The sequence below is a fragment of the Hirsutella rhossiliensis genome (assembly GCF_020360975.1).
Source record: "Hirsutella rhossiliensis strain HR02 chromosome Unknown scaffold00002, whole genome shotgun sequence".
Taxonomy (NCBI): Eukaryota; Fungi; Ascomycota; class Sordariomycetes; order Hypocreales; family Ophiocordycipitaceae; genus Hirsutella; species Hirsutella rhossiliensis.
In genome coordinates, this window is record NW_025408668.1 from 2,986,310 (window position 1) to 3,007,678 (window position 21,369).

At 41.6% G+C, this 21,369-nt stretch overlaps 2 protein-coding genes across 2 annotated transcripts; both read left to right on the forward strand.

Annotated features, from left to right (window-relative positions):
* Positions 1-5,892: 5,892 nt before the first annotated feature.
* HRG_01915 (tetratricopeptide repeat domain-containing protein) lies at positions 5,893-9,810 on the forward strand (the record flags this gene model as incomplete). The annotated part of the gene is made up of 10 exons (XM_044860386.1): positions 5,893-5,895; positions 5,987-6,226; positions 6,293-6,678; positions 6,728-6,977; positions 7,230-7,421; positions 7,509-7,710; positions 7,759-8,674; positions 8,733-9,248; positions 9,305-9,496; positions 9,555-9,810. 10 exons carry the CDS (start codon positions 5,893-5,895, stop codon positions 9,808-9,810), a joined length of 3,153 nt encoding a protein of 1,050 aa, XP_044724019.1.
* A 3,006-nt stretch (positions 9,811-12,816) lies between these two features.
* On the forward strand, positions 12,817-13,592 carry HRG_01916 (uncharacterized protein; the record flags this gene model as incomplete). The annotated part of the gene is made up of 4 exons (XM_044860387.1): positions 12,817-13,083; positions 13,135-13,184; positions 13,310-13,420; positions 13,475-13,592. The coding sequence occupies 4 exons, from the start codon at positions 12,817-12,819 to the stop codon at positions 13,590-13,592; spliced, it is 546 nt and encodes a 181-aa protein (XP_044724020.1).
* Positions 13,593-21,369: the final 7,777 nt, after the last annotated feature.

Sequence of the window (21,369 nt, forward strand, 5' to 3'; positions counted from 1 at the left end):
ACGGTCTATAGGACGATTCTTATAGAGCCCTAAGATTAGGATAAATAGGTAAAGGAGCTACGGGCTCGTATAGATAGAACTATCTATAATTTAGTCTTCTTTAATAAGCAGGACCCTCTTAAGCCCCCTCTTCGTCCTAGGGCGACGGACTTTATAGAGGGAGCTACCCTCTTCTCCGAGCTAACCTCTGTATAATAGAGAGCTTTTTCTGCTACCTTAGGCGACTACGAGAGTCACCGGAAGGAATACCTCTATGAAACGAAGCTACTAACGGCTGCTCGTACGGCGATAACGGAATCCGTTAGTGCCGTAAAGCTAATCTCTCTTCGAGAAGAAGAGACTCCTAGGCAGTAGCTTTTAAAGCTCGAGACCTCGATAGCTCCCTCGAGAGGGTATATAACTAACCGTATTAGGAAGACCTATACGGTATACCTAGGAGCCTTTTCTGCTAGGAACCTGCTAGCTTCTTCGTGGCTAGCTAAGTAGGAAGAGATCCTCGAGGAAGCTAACTAATACTTCCTTATAGAAGCTCTTTCCGGCTAGTAGCTACGGGATATATCTCTGCTAATAAAGCCTATTAGTAACGGTTACTCGACTATCTTTCGAGAAGCTAGCCGGGAACTAGACGAAGAGGCTACTAGAGTATAATAGCAAGCAGTCTTATTCCTTCGTGGCCAGCTCTCGACCTAGACGGCTCGACCTGCTGCCCCTGTAGCTGCTGCAGCCCCTATTGCTGCGGTTCCCGCTGCTGCTGCTGCGGCTGTTGCCCCTCCGGCTCCTCCTCCCTTGAGAGCCTTAACGCCGTCGTTAACTATAGCTGCGGCCCTAGGCCCGGCCCCGGCTCCGCATCTTGCTCCGGGCCCGGCCCCGGTCCCGTTAGTTAGACCGGCCCGACTAGTCCCTTAATAGACCTTTTAGTCCGTTAGTCGAAAAATCAGGGAACTAGTCGAAATCGAACCTCTTCGTTAAAATTAGTAATAAGGGGTAAAAAGGGGGGGTTTTTAAGCAGACCTTCTAGACCGGGACGAGGATTCCTCGAAGAAATAACGTACGAGGAGGAATCGACCTACCTACTAAGCGTGTAAAAAGCCCTATTAGCTAGAAGACTACTAGTAGGTCTTCGAGGAAAACCGACCTAAAGGAATTAACCTTTTAAAGAGGCTACGAGAAATAGTATAATAGTCTCTTAAGGAGGACCCCTCGTTATAGAAGAAAATAGACGAGATTCGGGTTGCTAAGAAATAGCAACTAACGCCGCTGCCCTTATTCGAGCCGTAAATTCGAGGAAAAATCGTTAGTATAGCAAATCCGGTATTTATCTTCCTTACGGATTAGCAAGACCAACCGTTAGGACCCTCCGACTATCCCCTACGAAAATCAGCTATCCTTAACTTTAGTGCTTCCCTCGATATCTATAATATACTCTTACGATTCCGGTCCTTTAAGAAGGCACAAAGGGAATATCTTATTACCGGGGAATTAACCGTACGGATAGAAGGATACGGAAGGGTGAATTTCACGATAAAATTACCTAACGGATCTATACGAATTCTTCGAAGAAAAAGGGTAGCTTTTTGCCCTTGATTTTTAACGAGCCTAATTTCCTTCCGCCTTCTTCGAGAGGAAGGAATCTTCTAGGATATAACGTCTAAGCCTACGAGGCTAGTCTAGAAGAATTAGACTATTAGGCTTATCGAGGAGAAATTCGGTTAATTTATTCTCGAATTCTAACCTATTTATAGGAAGGAAATACTTAAGAAGTTAGCTTTCCCTACTAGGAGGAATAGGTCTACTATAAAAGACCCTCTTCTAGCAGCCTAAGGAGACGGCATTCTTTAGCACGCACGACTTAGTTACCCGGGCCCCCTAGCTTTGCATAAGCTAGGCCAATAATAGGGCGTACGAATAAGGGGCCTAAAGACCGTCGAATGCGAATACTACGGCTAAGGAAAGACTAGGAGACGAATTTCTAGACGAACGCCTTTACGGCCGGACCAGCCGTGTAAGGAAATTTAGGTCGACTAGACCAACGTCTCTAGGGATTAGGAAAGCTTCGTTAGGGTAATGTTTTTTATAGACGCTTTTTTAGGGATGGTTTTCCCCTATTTCTTACGGACCTACCTAAGCAAGCATAACTAGTTTGCCCTCTGGGACTTCGTTAACTAGATAAAATCCTACTTCGGCTACGAGGTAAAGAAGATACGGTCTAACGGAGAGCTATTTACGAAGGATATCTTAAATTAGCTTCGAAAAAGGGGCATTTTACCCCTCCCGTTAGCACTAAATACCTAGGCCTAGAACGGAGGGGCAGAAAGATTAGGGGGTGCTATAATAGAAAGGGCCTATACGATAAGACTTGCTGCGAGGCTTCCCTACGACCTTTAGAGGGAAGTCGTTAAGACCGCCTATTACCTTTGGAACCGGACCCTAAGGACCTAAGGAATAGACTAGATATCCCCCCTTAAGCTCTTTACGAAGAAGAGGGCCTCGCTAGCCTACCTTCGTGCCTGCGGCTATAAGGCATACGCTATAACTGCCGATATATAGCTAAAAAGGAAGAAGAAAAGAAAGCTTAATCCTAGAGCCTTTATTAGTTACCTCGTTAGTTATAATTCTACGAATATCTTCTAGATCTAGATTCCTCTTCTATAGAAGGTTATTTCGACTAGGGATATAATTTTCGATGAATCTAGCTTCTTCGACGGAAAGAGGGATTAATAGCCCCTCTTACTCTCTTAACGTTAGCTAATTTAGAAGATTTAAATCCCCCCTTCCTAATAGTCTTAAGAAGAGGTCCTAGACGAGGAAACGGAAGAAGAAACCGACGTCGAAGTAGTCGAGGATAACGCCGACTTCGAAGAGGAAGCTGCTAGATTAGATGATCTAGACGAAGAAGGAGACTATAGGAAAGCAGTAGAGCTAGAATACGCCTACCTCCCTACGCCTCCTCTTACGGAATAAGAAGAAGATCTAGAAGCAGCTTTTTTAGTTAGTCTTCCCGTCTCGACCCCTAAGGGGGTAGGAAAGGCACCTCTCTTAAAGGATTACCCGGCTGCCTTTTTGTCCCTACTTCGAGAAGCAAAGGAAGGTATAGGGCCCGATACGAAAGAAGACTAGTTTCTCCTTTATTTCGATCGTTTTTCCGACTTCTACCTAAAGCTAATAGAAGACGGTTCCTACGGAGCGTTTATAGCAGGCCGGCTCTTTAAGCTATAGCTATTAGCAAGGAAGGTATATAAAAGAGACCTCCCGGACCTACTAGCAAACTAGAAGCAGCTAGAAAAACACCCCTTTAGAGACTAGTTTTTCTAGGCCTAGAAAGACCACCTAGCCTTATATAAAGAGATAGGGTCTTTTAAAGAGGTCCTTAAGGAAAAAGCAAGAGGAAAATAGGTCCTTAGCTATAAGTAGGTCTTTATCTATAAGACTAAAAACACGGCTTCCTTTAAAAGTATAAAGCCCGGCTAGTTATATGCGGGAACTAGCAGGAAAAAGGGGATCTTCCTACTAGGGCAACTACCCTAGCTAGGATGTCTTTTCGGACCCTTATAGCTATAGCAGCAGAATTCGACCTCGAACTCGATTAGATAGATATAGTTAACGCCTTTATTAACTGCCTACTTAAGGAAGAAGAAGTTATCTATATGCGCCTTCTACTAGGCTTCTAATAGCTAGGAAAGGTTCTACGGCGAAGCCCTAGGCTTTAAGAAAGTCCCTTAGGAACCGTATATAATATAGAAGGGTAAAATCACGGTCTTCTTCTACGTCGATAATATTATCTAGGCCTACCTAAAAGAGGAAGAAGCTGCTACTAGGGAGGCTATACGAGGCCTGCAATAAAGGTATAAGATAACTAGGCTAGGGGAGCTAAAGTAGTTCCTAGGGATATAAATCCTTCGGAATAGGTCCTAACGGACTATCTAGCTTACCTAGGACGCCTATATCGATAAGGTCGCTTATAAATTCCTCCCTAATACCCTCGATAAGAAGCTTCCCTCTACGCCTATATTAGACGAAGAGCTTTTGCCTAATCCGTCCTTTTAAGCTAGGGAGCAAGAGAAACACTAATATTAATAGAAGGTAGGCTCCTTGCTTTTTTTAGCTATTTCTACTAGACCGGATATCTCTTTTACGGTCTCCCGGCTAGCTAGGTATAACTAGAATCCTAGCCCTAGGCATTAAGAAGCAGCAGATAGAGCTATCCTTTATCTCTATTTAACGAGATTATATAGTCTGCGCCTAGGAGGGCAGGAAAGGAAGAAATTAGCTACCGAAATCTTCCTCTATTCGAGCGATTCGTCCTTTATAGATAATTCCTTAGATAGAAAGAGCTTATAGGGGTATATTATATCCCTTTTTAGAGGAACTATTGCTTAGAGAGCTTCGAAGTAGGCCACCGTTATAACTTTAAGTATAGAGGCAGAGCTACTAGCTCTTTTAGAAGCGTTAAAAGAAGCGATTTTCCTTAGCCGGCTACTAATATCGTTACGACTATAAATTCCGTCCCCGTTAGCTATAGAATGCGATAATATATAGACTATACGAATTCTTATAGAGGAAAACAGTAAGCTATCGACCCGGCTACGGTATATCGATATCTACTAGCATTAGTTACGCTAAGAGGTCTAAAGGGGACTTATTTCCGTCCGTTAGGTTCTAACGGTATCGATAAAAGCCAACGGTCTTACAAAGCCCCTGCTAAAGCAGAAGCTAGCTGTCTTTTTATAGCAAATAAGGCTAGAAGACGTTCGAGAAAAGCTATCCTTAGAGGCCCGCCTTAAGAGTCTACGAGAGGAGCTAATAGCACGTACGAGAAGGTAACGTCTATAGCCGAAGAAAAGAAAGAGGTTTTTCCCTTTAAAGGGCCCCCTATTTTAATTAGGTTTTTCCCTTCTAAGAAGGCCCCCTTTCTTATAGGACTTTCCCCTCTTTAGGCCCCTTTTCCTTAAGTAGGTCTAAAAGAGCCTAGGGACCCGAAAGGGCCCCTACTTTCCTCGAGTAAAGGGAGAAGTGCAGAGCTAAGAACCTCCTCTATACGCTTACCAGCCCGAAGCCGTATTAGCTATGCCCTTAAGGGGCAGGCTATAGCTAAGGGGGTGTGTCGCGAAGCGTGGCCTGATTTCGTAGGGACCTAGGAAGCTAAAAAACAGGTTTTAAGGAAGGAGCTAAAAGGAGGTGCAGAGAGGAGGGTGGGGGCATAAGGGGAAGCAGAAGTAGCGATAGCTTCCTATAGAGGTAGCGAGAGATAAGACGGATATGCCGGCAACGGCTAGAAAGGAGGAGAAAAACCGGTAAAAAGCTCGGTAGTTAAAGGGACATTAGTAGCTTCTTTAAGTAGGATCTTCTTTATTAATTAAGATACTAGACGGGTATAAAGAGGGGGTTAGATAGAGGAAAGAAGGAGAATTAAGGCAATATAATAATTACTCCCTTACTATAATTACTGCCCCCGTAAGATTTAAATATCTCTGCCTTGCCTATCCGACCCCTTACTTTTACTTTTACCTTTATGTATTTTATATATACTTCTCGTATCTCTCTTCGCGAGAATTAAAACTATTATTTAAAAGGTAAAATAGTAAAGAAACTAAACTAAGTATTATAAATATATACTTAAGTTACTTATTAGTATTATAAAAATAATAATCTTAATTTATTAAGACTATTTAAAAATAGATAAATAAAAGTATACTTTAAAATTTATTATTAAGAATAATAAAATACTAATTAATATTATTCTTTTTAATTAAGTATAGTATTTTTTTATAAGCTTAGTATTATATTAGTATAGGTAATAAATATTTTAAACGCCCTTTAACTGCCTCTTTATTGCATCGAGGATAACGGAAACCCTACGTTTATAACAGCTATCCGCGAACCGTTGCTCTCGCCATGGTACGTTGCTGCTAGTCCTCGTACGCGGCGCTCCTTGGAGTCGAATCCCTTTACTTACGTGCAAGGAGCTTCTGCTAATCCCGGCAAATAGGGCTCCGTCAACGTTGAAATCTCGCGGTTCGAGATTACCGGCGTCTACACTCACCCTGAGGCCCAAGTTGACATCGTCCTCGTCCACGGCCTAAACGGAGACCCCAAGAAGTCATGGACGGCCAAGAGCGGCATCTTCTGGCCAACCCAGCTCCTACCCGAATCACTCCGAGACAAGCATGCCAACGTGCTCGTCTATGGTTATAATGCAGACGTCTACTCGCGCAGCAACGACAGAAGCGCAAGCGACAATTTTATCTTTCAGCACGCCCAAACGCTCGTGACAAACCTCAGCGTATACCGCAAGAGCGACGGCACCTTCAGGAACCCCATCATATGGGTCGCACATAGCTTAGGCGGTATACTAGTAAAACGCGCCCTGCTATACTCTAGTAACGTGCTTGCCACCTCCCACGAGGACTTGCGCTCCATCTACATCTCCACGCACGCCGCTATCTTCCTCGGAACGCCGCACACGGGGTCCGGCCTGGCCTCTTGGGGCCGTGTTCTGCAGGCCATGTCCGACGTCGTCGTGCCCAGGAAGCTGTTCGAATCGGAGCCTATTCTGTTGAAGACGCTCAAGCGAGATAGCGAGCAGTTGCAGGAGATCAACAACCGCTTCCTCGATATCCATCAGCGCTTCAAGATACTCATGGCCCACGAGAATCGCAAGACAAGCTTGGGGCTTACAAGGTAACAAGTGAGCCCACTCTTTGTGTGGACAACAGCTCACATGTCGCAGGGCCTTGGTAGTGAATGCCACTTCAGCAAGCCCTCAGCTGCCCGGTGTCATATACTATGGCATCGAGGCCACTCACTCGACCATTTGCAAGTTTGAAAATGAGAACACGCCCGGTTATCGCACTATATCGACAACAATTCGAGACTGGGTTGCCGAGGCGCCGCCTGTCATTGAGGTCCGGTGGAAGCTCGAGGACGAGGACCGATGGGCCCAGGCGCAACGCGAAATAGACGAGAGGCGAATGCCATTTGTGAGCAAGCCGGAGGCACCGATTCCCAAGGCCAGACTTACTGAGCACCTCGAGATGTCCTCGCCGCTCGCGGCTTTCTCGAAACAAATTGTTGGGTCCAAGACGCAAGATGTTGACTCTTCTTTCTCTGCCGAGCGGGCATTTACCGACGAAACCGTTCAAGCTACGCTATTGCACCACACCCAACTCCACAAGAGCCTGTCAGACGACAGAGCAACAGTCGGCAGGACAGACGCCGGTCCTCTTGGCCAGACCCTTTCGCAAGCGCAGATAAATATCCACGGGCTCCTCCAGAGCCTACAGACCATCGACAAGAGCATCAACGCATTTAACGCCCAGCCCCGTTTCGCCACGCTTCCGGACAAGTTCTTCGGCGTGCCGTACCCAAAAAATCGGTGGTTCACGGGAAGAGAAGCAATCCTCTCGAACATCCAGGACGTTCTGGTATGCCAGACGAGACCGGGAACAAGACGCGTCTCGGAGTCGTCAATCAGGGTTTTTGTACTTCATGGGCTTCCAGGAATTGGCAAGACCAATCTTGCCATCGAGTTTGGCTACCGACAAAAGCAAACATTCACTCACGTATTCTGGATATCTTCCGACAGCGAAGACAAACTTGACCAGGGGCTCTGCAACTTGGCACGGTCTTTGGGCTTGGCGAGCGACACCGTCGTCGAGGACAAGGAGAAGATTGTGAATACAGCAATGACTTGGCTCAAAACCGCAGACCTGAGTAAGAAACCCCTTTGAAGCTTGAGAAAGTCGTGTCTAAGGCCGCTAGGCTCCAATTGGCTTCTTATATTGGACAACGTTGACGACGCGCGCATCCTGAACCCTCTCTGGTCCGACTTGCACCGTGGCTCGGTGCTCATTACCAGCCGAGATCCCATTCCCGGCCTGACGGCGGTAACCTCTCGCTGCAGCAGTTCCAGGCTCGTGCAATTGTCGCCCCATGAAGGCGCAGTGTTCGTCAAGTGGCGATTACAGGAGAAAATCCAAGGAGAAATCGACGACAAGTCGGCAGCCGATCTGGCAAAGCGATTTGGGTACTATCCCCTTTATATGGACCAGATGATGTCGTTCATTGAGTCTGCTCCCTTGACTCTGGACGAATTTTACAAACAGCTGGAGTCTGAACCCGCAGATGATGAACTCCAGGACTTGTGCATCGATAGCCCATGGTATACGACCAGCGTAGCTAAAGCCATCGAGTCCCACATGACGAAACTACGCTCCTTTGATTCCCAAGCGCGCGATATTCTAACGACTGTAGCCTTTTTCGACCCCGACTCCATCCCAGAGCGACTTCTCCTGTCGACGGATGGACAAGTGTCATGCCTCTCGAGTACCGTAAAGCAACACAAAATACTCTTAACGCTGAGCCAACCATCCTTCATATACCACAATTCGGGCAGTCCGAGCCAGGAACGGTGCATCAGTTTACATCGCCTGGTGCGCGACGCCGCACTTCGATCCGACTTGGCGCCTCAAAAGGCGTTCGAGACTGCCGTCCGGCTCCTGAGGAAGTCGTTCCCGTTGCAAAAACTATCACGAGATCACATGGTCGAGGACTGGGCTGAGTGTGAGATCTTCCAGCCACACGTCCTCTCTCTCCATCACCGGTATCTCGACTTTAGGGATCGTGGTGTCGTCGCTCCGTCTTTCGACTTCCTCGAGCTCATTTACTCATGCGCATGGCAAGTCCTGCTTCTCACCCGATACCTTGGTGGACTGCGCTGACTTGGTGTCCGACAGGTATCTCTGCGAACGTGGCCGATTCCATCTCAGCAAGGCGCTCATCTCAAGCATCCACCAAGACTACGAGAGATTGACAAAGCTGGGGCGTGTTGCGCCTGCCGAGTTCCTGGCTGACATCTACACCGTTCAGCTCTACTATCATAACGAAACGGACCACCAGGTCAGCCTTGTCGAGCTGGCAACGCGGGCTATGAACATCCGTGAGAATGCCGTTGAGCAGAGTCTTATGGACGAGCATCATCCGAACCGAGCAAACGGGTTCATGAACATGGGTGTCGTCCTGGCTCTGGAAGACCCCAAGGCCGCCATCGGCATGCATTCCAGGGCGCTGGAGATACGGCGTGGGTCTGACAAGTACAAAACAGAGCAGATTCACGGGTTTGCGCTGAATTACCTAAACATCGGGAGATGCTGGTGGGTGGTTGGAGAGCTGGAAAAAGCCGCGTCCTGCTTCGAGCAATGTCTGGTGCTCTGGAAGGGACGGGAAGCTCAAGTGGGCAAGAAGTTTTCACTGTAAGCCACGACACGTCGAGCGACTCCACATCCTTCTCACTGATGCGGTCTACCAGGACGGCATGGGCGTTGCTGGCTCTGGGCATCGTGCGGGCAGATCAAAACGACCTTGAAAACGCCACGAAGCTCATGTCGGAGAGTCTGGCACTCCATATTTACACCATGGGCGAACGGCATATGAAGACCCTGGTGTGCTACTATAGGCTCGGGTGGCTGTGTCAACGGATTGGAGAACATCACCGGGCAGAGTGAGTCTTCCGTGGGTTAATCATCTACAGAGGCAGTATTTGCTCATTTCCAGCCTAGACAACTCCTGACCATTTGCCACGATATATACAGCACTCTGCCTCGTCCGCCCAAACCCGAGCTCGCAAGGACAAAGTTCCAGCTCTCGACAGTTTTAAAGAAGATCGGTGCCCCAAAGGAGTGCTATCTAACACTAGACCGCGAGTCACGCCAACTTCTATCGGAGATCGTGCTGTGCAAAGGAGGTAGACATGTTGACAAGGAAGTACTCAACGAGGCCGACTTTGATAACCAAGTCGACTACTATTATCGGTAACTGTTTAGTAGTGTTTTAGGGAGACATTCATTGAGCGTAGTAACGTACTTCACCACCTAGTGGGCCACTCCCCTGTCCAAATCCAACTGTTCCTAATTCTCACCACCGCAGAGCATACTGCAAATCAATGATCAATTAAATAATTATATGAATAAAATCCTTACTTCCTGGGCATAGTCGGAAATTATGCCTGGGGTGTTTATACCTACTGCAGAGCCGTTATGCGCCGGTTCTCTCGGTCTCGCTAGCCCGCACCCTTGACCCCTCGGCGTTATCCGCCCTCTCTTTTATAAGCCGAAGACCTTCCTCTATAGCTTTAACACCCGCATCTAGCTCTGCTATCTACTATACTTAACGTATCTCTTACGAGCCCTTTACTTTAAGTGCTTTTTAGCGCTTAAGTAATTATATAGGTAACTTATTTAAGAGATAGTAAAACTAAAGACTTTATATAGTAATAAAATAAGTATTATTATTTTTATAAAGTATATTAAGCTATTATAAATACTTATCTCGTAAAGAGAGATATAAGAAGTATATATAAAATATATAAAGGTAAAATTAAATATAAGGGGTTAAATAGGTAAGGTAAAGTTATTTAATTCTTATAAGGGTAATAACTATAGTAAGGGAATAATTATTATATTACCTTTATTCTCCTTCTTTTCTTTATCTAACGCCCTTATTTATATCCCTTTAATATCCTAATTAATAAAGAAGATCCTACTTAAAGAATCTACTAATAACCTCTTAACTATTAAGCTTTTTACTAGTTTTTCCCCTTTATTCTAGCTATTACTAGTATATCTATATTATCTTTTACTACTTATATAAAATACTATTACTACTTTTACTTATAAGAGTCTTTAACTATTATAGGTTATATACTTAAGCTATAGCCTAAGCTATATAGTTATATATAAAGGGCCGGATCCTATATATATATATATATACTAGCTATATATAGAAGAGCTCTATATAGCTTATTAATATTATCCTATAGACGGCACCTATATATATACCTTTACTTACTTTATAATATTACTTTCTCTTTCTCCCTTACCCTTATCTTTATACCTCTTTTTAGCTCTTTCTTCCTTCTTCTTTTACTATTGTTTTTTAGCTTCTTAGATCCCTTATACCTAGGGATATCTCTAAGAATATAAAATTAAGCTATACTTTATAATATACCTCCTTAGCTATAGCTTACCCCTTAAAGGTATAGCTAATATAGCTTTAAGCTAGTAAGTATATAAAAGAGGTCTTAGTTTATACTTCTTTTTTACTTAAGAAATCTAGTTTTTCTAAGCTCTTTAAATCCTACTTTAAAAATAAAGGCCTAAGTATAAGAGTCTTTAACTATTATTATTATAAAGCATAGCTTAATTTTATAGTTCTCGGAGATATCCCTTAGTAAGAGGGACCTAGGAAGCTAAAAAACCGGTTTAGAAGAAAGAGCTAAAAGGAAGTATAGAAAGAAGGGTAAGGGAGTAAGGGAAATAAAAGTAGTAATAGCTTCTTATAAAGGTAGCGAGAGATAAGATAGATATATTAGTAATAGCTAGAAAAGAGGGGAGAAACTAAAAAAAAGCTTAGTAGTTAAGAGGATATTAATAGCTTCTTTAAGTAGGATCTTCTTTATTAATTAAGATATTAAATAGGTATAAAAAAGGGCGTTAAATAAAAGAATAAAGGATAATTAAGGTAATATAATAATTACTTCTTTACTATAATTACTACCCCTATAAGAATTAAATATCTTTGCCCTACCTATCTAACCCCTTACTTTTAATTTTACCTTTATATATTTTATATATACTTCTTATTTCTCTCTTTATAAGAGTTATAAGCCTAGGAGGAAGAAAATTCTTTTACTTTCTAGCTACTATAAAAGGTACCTTTCTAATATCCCTTATAGTATTATAGAGTAAGTAAAGGTATATATATAGGTACCGTCTATAAGATAATATTAATAAGCTATATAGAGCTCTTTTATATATAGCTAGCCTATATATATATATATATAAGATCCGGCCCTTTATATATAACTATATAACTTAGGCTATAGCTTAAGCTTATAACTTATAATAGTTAAAGACTCTTATATAATACCCTTCTTTTAGTATAGCGTAGCGCTACCTTATTAACGGCTTTTATATAATTAAGCCTTAGGCCCTTTATACTACTAGCCCTACCTATCCCTTTTTTATTAATTATATTAGTCCTACTAGCCTTATTATCCTTATACCTATTAACTTAAGTAGCTAGTACCTAGCCCTATACTTATTAGCTAGCTAGCCTAGATATATATAAGCCTTAGGTTACCTATTCTCTTAGCCTTAAGCAGCCTCCTTTACTTAAGGGTATATAAAGTAGTATCTCTTTTTCTTTCTCCCTTTCTTTTTCTTCCTTCTTTAACTTATAATAACTAGTGTTATTCCTAAGGGATAAACCTATTAAGGGGTTTATATTAGTAGATATAATAAGGCGTGGTCTAAGTAATAATAAGTATATTACGTTAGTAATAAGTCGGAGGTTATAGACTATAAACTATAACTAGGTGTTACGGGGTAGGCAAAGGGTTATACCGTAGGTGCCTTCCGTTATATTATAATAACAAGCTATATAGGATCTAACTATACGCCGCGCCTACTACTACTAAATACGCGTTTATGCGTACGGCCTGCCCTAACCCGTAACGCTTATCGGCTAAGGTCTAGGCTAATGCCTAGACCCACACTAAGGGTAAATACCCTTATATAAGGTCCCCGCCCCTCTCTCTACGGGCGGTCCCTTATAACGTTAATCCCGCACCTCGGCGCGCGGCTAGGAGGTAAATAACCTACTAGCGCGCTCCTATCGCTCTTTCCTCTTAACCATACTATTATTATTATTATTAGCAGCAGCAGCCGTAACTATAACTATAAGTCTCCTAGCGCCTAGCCGTGCGCTGCCGCCCGTATACGAGCTAACCCGCACCCCCGCTAGTTATTTAAACAATTTAATATGTCCTCCCCCGCCTCGTCCTACTTCTCCGCCGAGATCGACGACTTCGTCGATCGCGCCCTCGCCTCGCCCGCTACCCCACCTACTGCCCCCGCCGCCCCAGTCGCGCCTGCCGCCGCTCCGCGCCACCCGCTGCCCGGCTTCTCGGCCGTTAACTTTGCTGCCCGCGCCGCCGCCGCCCCCGCTGCGCTCTCCGCTGCCGGCCGCCGCGATAACGCCGACGATAACGACGATAATAATAAGCGCGGGTCCTCGCCGCCCTCCTCCGTAAGCCCCTCCGCCCCTATTCTCGCGAGTGTTGTTAACTCCCCGCACTAGCATAAGCGCGCCGTGGCCCGGGGCGCCACCCGCGATTCCCCCTACGTGCGGTGTGCCTCGCAGTCCCTCCCCTACGCCGACTAGGCCGGCCGCCCTTAGGGCAGCTGCTTCCTATGCGCCCGGGCTGGCCGCGTATATGAGGTTGCGCCGCCCGTCCTTGCCCGTGCTGCCGTAGCTTAGAGCGCCGCGGAGCCGGCGGGACTGAACAAACCAAGCGCGCCTTAACCGCCGCCGCCGCCGCCTACCGCAACTTACGGTTCCTCGAGCGCGCCGCCCTCGTGCCTAAGTGCGTAAGCTCCCTTTCCCGCACTCTCTACGGCGCTAACTCTCTCTCTCTTAGGGGCACCGTCGACGCCGCCCTAGCCGCCCCCGCCACCTCTGCCGCCGCCGCCTCTACCACCACCGGCACCGCCGCCGCCGCCGCCGCTGTCCCTAACGCCGCCGCCGTCGCCGCTTAGCTAGGTGGCCTAGAGGGCCGGATCCGCGCCCTCGAGGCCGGGGCCGCGCCTCACACTAAGGAGGAGGACGAGGAGGAGGACGAGGATGACCGTCTAGTAGTCGAGACCCCGCCGAAGAAGAAGGCCCGCCGGGCCTAGTCTATGCGCCCTCGAGCGCGCCCGTAAGGGCTAATACGATTTATTTATGCTGCCGCCGACCTAAGTGCGCCCCGCCTATTGTCCGTAGTCGCGGTATCCGTAACGTACGCCCGTAGCTTACGCTAGCGTAGCGACCGCCGCGGGCCCGGTGCCCCGCCGCTTCCTCGGGGGCGGGGCGTAGTCTCCCCCGCGTCTTAGGGTGCTAGCTGCTTTGCCGCTAGGGGGGTAGCTTCTCTCGCTAGGCCGTCGCTTTCCTCTACTAGCCCGTAAAGGGCCTCGAACCTATCTAGAGCTGCCGCGCCCTCGAACTCGGAAGCCGGCTCCTACGTTAGGTCTTAGTAGCCGCGCTACTTAACGAGGACTTCGCGCCTCCTACCGCGGCCTACGTTCTTTTAACGGGCTGCCCGTAACTCCTCTACCGAGAACTCCTCCTCCCCCTTAACGAGGATAGCGGCTAGTTAGGGATCCGCTATCTCTTAGCTTAGTAAGGGGTCTATAGCGGCGCGACGAAGGAGGTCGACGTTAATCGTGCTATAGATATATTACGACCACGGCCACTAGGCCGCTAACGGTCGACCGCGTTAAGCACGTGACACGGTTTAACGGATAAATAGTCGGCACGACTATCTAATAGATATAGGATCGAGGGGATCGCAGAGATCTAAGTAATCTAGGATTAATAGGATTACTACGCTCTATGCGATCTAACGTTAGGGATTATAGCTAGGCCTATAATCTAAGGACAGTCTCTACGGGTATATATAGCCACCTACTTTTACTTCTTTAGATAGATAGCTCTCTAGCTTTTAATATAGATCTTTATTACGATTCTATCTCTAATTCTAATTACCTAGTTATAGTCTACGGTCTACGACCTCTAACTTATTACTAACGTAATATACTTATTATTGCTTAGACTACGCCCTATTATATCTACTAATATAAACCCCTCGATAGGTTTATCCCTTAGGAATAACACCGGTCGTTATACGTTAAAAGCTCTTATTTAGTGCAATACCGCGTTACTCTAAGCAATATCGCAACTATTAATATGCCTGCATAGTAAGCTAGATTAACTAACTCTAGAGCTACTATATCGCCTTAGGATATAATGCGCGAAATTATCGCCCTTCGATATAAGGTATAGTTACTTAGGAACGGAGGAGGCAACGGATAAGTTAGGGACCTCGGAGAAGTAGTTAAACTAAAATAGCTAGGACTATTCGACGGTACTCACGGCACGCTTCGAGACTTTCTCACCTAACTTAAAGCCTACTACCGGTTTTACCCTACTAAACTCTCGGACCTAGTCGAAAAGGTACTCTACGTAGGAAATTATTTATCTAGAACGGCACTCGCCTAGTTTAGACCTATTATAAGGGACTTTCTCGATAACTAACTAGCGCGACGAGATAATAAGATAGACGAAGTCTTTGCTAGTTTTTAAGGATTCGAAGAAGCTATTACGAAAGTATTTAGAATAACCGACGAGGAACGAGAAGCTAAATAGAAACTTCGAGAACTCCGATAAAGAATCTTAGTATCGGATTATACTACGAAGTTCCGTTAAGTTACCTTAAAGCTTAATTAGGACGACGAACCTCTTATATTACGATTCTACGACGGGCTTAAAGAAGAAGTTAAGGACGAGCTCTATAAGGAAAATCGACCTAATAACCTCTTAAACTATATTACTATAATAGTACGAATCGACGATAGATAGTATACGCGACGCTAAGAAAAGAAGTAAGGAAGAGGAAACTAAAACCCTTCCTATAAGAATAACTTTAACCGACGCGCTAACTATAAAAAGAAGCGCGAAACTCCTATTGCCTACGCCTATATAACTAACCTAGGTAGGATAGATCTAGATATAATATAGAAAAGTAAAGGAAAGTATTTTAACTACGGGAAACTTAGATATTACTCTAAAGAATATAGATAACCTCGTAAGGAGAAGAAAACCTACTAGGCACTAGCCCTAGAAGGTAAGAAATACCTAAACGCTACTAATAGATAGGAACTAAAGTATAAACTCCTTGGTTAGACTATATACTACGACGACGAATATATAGTATACTTAAGCGATAAAAACGGTACTAGATAGTTCCTAAAGTAACTAAAGAAAACCCTTATAATAATATAACGAAGGGATCTTAAAATATAGAAATAAGTTAAATTCGTAGAACCGGAATACCCCTATCCTAAAGGAGTCTCCTAAGACTAGATTAGGAAGAACGGCAAACGATTCTAGGAAGATATATAAAATAAAAATCGATAATAACGATAGGTAGTCTATAAATAATATAATAAAGAAGATATAGACGTAGCCCTTATGCTTACGAAACTCGGATAATAACCTAAAGAAGAATAACGAAGTATCGACGATATAAGCTCTAAAGAATAAGAAATACCTAGAGAAACGGAAGACGAGAACGAACTCGTACTACTACCCTCGCTATTAAGGGAAAATGCTACGATTAGAGAACACGCTCTATACTTCGAAGAATTTAAAGAAATACTTAAAATTAAAACCTAATAAATACCTTAAATTCTTACGGAAAACTAATAAGCTATATTAATTCGATATTAACCGGCACTACGCGGAGGAGACTACGCTATAGCTATCGCCGTAGTCGATACCTTTATAGCTCTATAACGAGAATAGTAACTACGAGGAGAATTTAAAGACGATCTATAAATACTACTTACTTATAAGTACTATAAGTATATTTTATAGATATTATACGTCTACTTAGATTATATAATATACTTCTAGATAAAGGCACGATACGACGCCTTCCTAGTTAGGTTCGAAGGATAAGTACTTTCGAAACCCTACCTAAGTATAGAACTAGACTACTAGAAAATCGATTAACGCTACCTAGACGACTAAGTTATATTATTAGAACCCGATTATAGCACGCTACTTAAATGCCGCGATGATTACGGTTTATTAACGAGATATCTTTCGGAGATATATAAAATCTATAAATACGCTAAAATAGAGGAATAGCATAACGCTACTCGCTCTAAGGTATCCGAACTATTAATCTTCTAAAGACTTACGCAACGAATTAAATGCGACGAAGAAGATTATAACGAATACGTATACCCGAACTATAGAATTTATAAACACGAAAAAGCACGAGCATAGTATAAACGATATAACGGTATACTAAAAGATTATTAGCGATATATACGAAGGCTATAAGCCGTATTCGACTAAGGAAAAATCGATACGAAAACGCTACGCGAAAAACAGAAAGACGCTAAACGAAAACTTAACCTTTAGTACGAAAACGAATAAAATTGCGAAGTATAGTACGCAATTAACTATAAAGTAGTATAATATAAACGATATAGCGTTAAGAAATAAGAAATCTTCGATTAGCTATAAGAAATTAGTCTCTTAAGCCCCGATATAATACTACGCGATAAAAATATAAAGAAACAATATTAATAATAAATTAAAGAAGAATACCTAAATAAAACGAATAAGGACTAGGCAAAAAACAAGGTACGCTATCTATAAAAGGGCTATAGACTAGCACGATACGATAAGATCTAAGGACCCTATATATAGTAACGGTAAGCTATAGCGACTAAATAGTATTAGATATCTAAATCGCGGGATATTACGTACGTATACTTTTAGACTACGGCGCGATAGGCAATTACGTTTTACCTAGAGTCGTTAATCGTTACCGACTTATATAGAGATATAAGATAGATCTATATAAACTTACGAATATCGAAGGAGAGGCCTTTAACTATAATAACGGAATTATTAATATAGAGATTAATTACCTCGATATTAATATCTAGGGCTACGACGAACGAGTTAACTTCGATATTATAGATATTAGAGAACACGACCTTATATTAGGACTTCTATAGCTATAGGAGAGCAACCTACTAATTAACTAGAGAACTAGCTAGCTACGTTAGAACGAAGACGTAAGTTTCTAGGACTAGTAGATTTAGGAGAAAGTAAAATTTTACGATAATTTAGCTAATAAATAGGATAAAAGGGATAACCGTTTAAGTAAATTATTACGGGCTTTAGCGATATAAACGAAAATAGTAACCGAACCGGCGGATATAATAAAATCGACTAATAAGACCTACGTACTAACTAACACAGCTATATAACCTAGCATCCGATATAAATAGAATAAAGGATATAATACGAAGATCCGAAGAGTTATTGCTACTCTAAGGAAAGACCTTAAATAAATTAATAAAGAGCTTAAGTTAAGAGAAACTAGCTCTTAAAAGAAAGAATAAAGCCTATAAGATAGAATAAAGAATATCCCCTAGGAATACCGGAAATACGATGAACTCTTTAAGGAAGAACTCGAGATAGGGTTACCTAAATATAGCTAATAGGACCACGAAATTTATCTTAAGGATAGAATAACGCCGACGTTCTATAAAATCTATAACCTAAACGAAAAGCAACTATAAACGCTACGCGACTACCTCGACGAGAATCTACGAAAGGGATATATACGAATATTAATATCCGAAGTAGGCTATCTAGTTATATTTATTCTAAAGAAAAACGGTAAGCTACGACTAGTTATCGACTATAGACGCTTAAACGATATTATAATAAAGGACCGAATACTATTACCGCTTATATCGGAACTATAAGATCGACTATACGGTAAAAAATAGTTTATAGCCCTCGACCTTAAAGGCGCCTATAACTTAATACGTATAAAAAAGGGATACGAATAGATAATAGCCTTTAGAACGAAATTCGGACTATTTAAATATCTAGTAATGCTATTTAGACTTATAAATATACTAGCTACCTTTTAACGGATAATTAATAATATCCTACGCGAATACTTAGATATCTTTATAGTAGTATACCTAGATAATATCCTAATCTTCTCGGATACCCTAGAAGAATATAAGGAATACGTCTATAAGGTACTCCGCGTACTTTAGAATGCGAAGTTACTAGTTAAACTAGAGAAAAGTAAGTTCTATATATAGGAAGTAGACTTCCTCGGATATATAATCTTACTAGGAGAGATACGAATATAATAAGATAAGATTAACTTAGTTAAAGAATAGCTAATGCTAAAGAACGTTAAGGACGTATAAAGTTTCCTAGGATTTATAAATTACTACCGACGATTTATTAAAGATTTCGGAAAGATTATAGCACTACTATACGACTTAACGAAGAAGGAAAAAGAATTTATATAGGACGATAAAGCTAATAAAGCTTTCGAATATATTAAGACTACGATTACGTAAGAACTAGTCTTAACTACCTTCGATCTAGAACGATAAATCGAACTCGAAACCGATATATTAGACTTTACTTTAGGAGCATAAATCGGATAAAAAGATAATAAAGGAAGACTACGACTAATTATATTCTACTTAAAGAAGCTATATAGCGTAGAACTTAATTACCCTATCTACGATAAAGAATTCCTCGCAATTATTTAAGCTTTTAAGGAATTTCGATACTACCTTCTCGGAAGTAAATATAAAGTTAAGGTCTATATAGATTATAAGAATATCTTATATTTTGCAATAACGCAATAGTTAAACGGACGATAGATCCGATAGGCTAAATATTTATCGGAATTCGACTACGAAATAATCTATAGAAAAGGAATAGAAAACGGTCGAGCTAATGCCCTTAGTCGACGAAGTGACTACGATATAGGGGCACCTATAGCAAAAGGATAGCTCCTAGAAATCAACGAAAACGGGAATTACTAGCAACGATAGCTAAATATAATATTTAAAGTATAACCCGACGACTTAATATATTAAAAGATCCTAAAATAGATAAAAGAATATAAAGCACTAAAGGGATACGATATAGAATATTCGGAAGTTCTAATATATAAGAATAAAATCTAGATACTACTAGAATTACGAGATAAAGTTATATAAGATATATACGAATATCTAATATATAGATACTAAGGAATCTAAAGAATAATAGAATAGATTAAACGATAATATAACTTCCTATAGCTTAAAGAAGTAATACAATAAGTTATTAAAGAATATAAACTTTACGTATAAAGTAAAGCTAAACGATATAAACTATACAGAATTGCAACCGCTACTAGTACTAAAGAAACCATAGGATTTAATAGCTTTCGACTATATTATAAAGCTACTACCATTAAAAGAACCTATAACTAACGTTAAGTACGATAGTATATTCGTTATTACCAATAAACTAACGAAGTATAGGTACTTCTTACCGTATAAAGAAGCAAGCAATATAGAAGAGCTAGTATATATATTCCTACGAACTATTATTAGCAATTATAGACTACCGAACGAGATTATCTCTATAGAGGAAGCACGTTTATAGCTAAATTTTAGTAAGCTCTTATAGTATAATTAGGGACGAAATATAAACAGCGCAGCTTATTACCTATAAATAGATAGATAAATAGAACGACTTAACTAAACGCTTAAATAATATTTACGATGCTATATTAGCTACGAATAAAACGATTAGGTTAAATAGCTACTAATAGCGCAACTAGCTTATAATAGCTTAGTCACGAAATAACTAAGCTCTTACTAGCATACGCTAATTACGGATATAACCTAGAAGTATTTAAGGTTACTCGATAAGGACTATAAGCGGAACGAGCGATACTATAAGTGAATTAACGAAAATTATATAAAGAAATATAATAAGAACTTTAATTTGTTAGAGAACGAATATCTACTTACTATAATCGGAAAAGATTATAGGGACCAATCTTTCGAGAGGGAGATATAGTCTACCTTATACGACGAAACATTAAAATAAAACGACTAAGCAATAAATTAGATTTTAAGAAACTTAGACCGTTTAAGGTTAAGAAAACTATTTTAAAAGCTAACTACGAACTTTCGCTACTAATAATAATACGGATACACCTAATATTTTATATCTTATTATTAGAACCAGCGCTACGAAACGCTAAACTATAGGAAAATATCGAAGTCGACGACGATTAAGAATACGAAGTAGAATAAATACTAAATATAAGAAAACAAGGTTAGCAATAAGAATACCTTATTAAGTAGAAGGGATACGGACTAGAGGAAAATACCTAGGAACTACTTAAGCACTTAACCTACTACGGCTCTCTACTTCGATAATTTTACTAGAAGGTTTAGGAGGGACTAAAGGACTAAGATCCGTAAACTCCTCGCTAATACCGAACGAGGACTAATTCGCCTCGTTAGGAACGCCTAACGATTGCAAATCATTTGCCACCTAATGCTTATACGCATCGAGCGCAGGCAAAACGCTATCCTCGGCATCTACTTCTTAGATACTACGACAGCTACTACCGTTAAAAGAACCTATAACTAATATTAAGTACGATAGTATATTCGTTATTACTAATAGACTAATAAAGTATAGGTATTTTTTACTATATAAAGAAGTAAGTAATATAAAAGAGCTAGTATATATATTCCTATAAATAATTATTAGTAATTATAGACTATTAAACGAGATTATCTTTAATAAAGGAAGTATATTTATAGCTAAGTTTTAGTAAGCTCTTATAGTATAATTAGGGACGAAATATAAGCTTAGTATAGCTTATTACCTATAAATAGATAGATAAACGGAATAACTTAA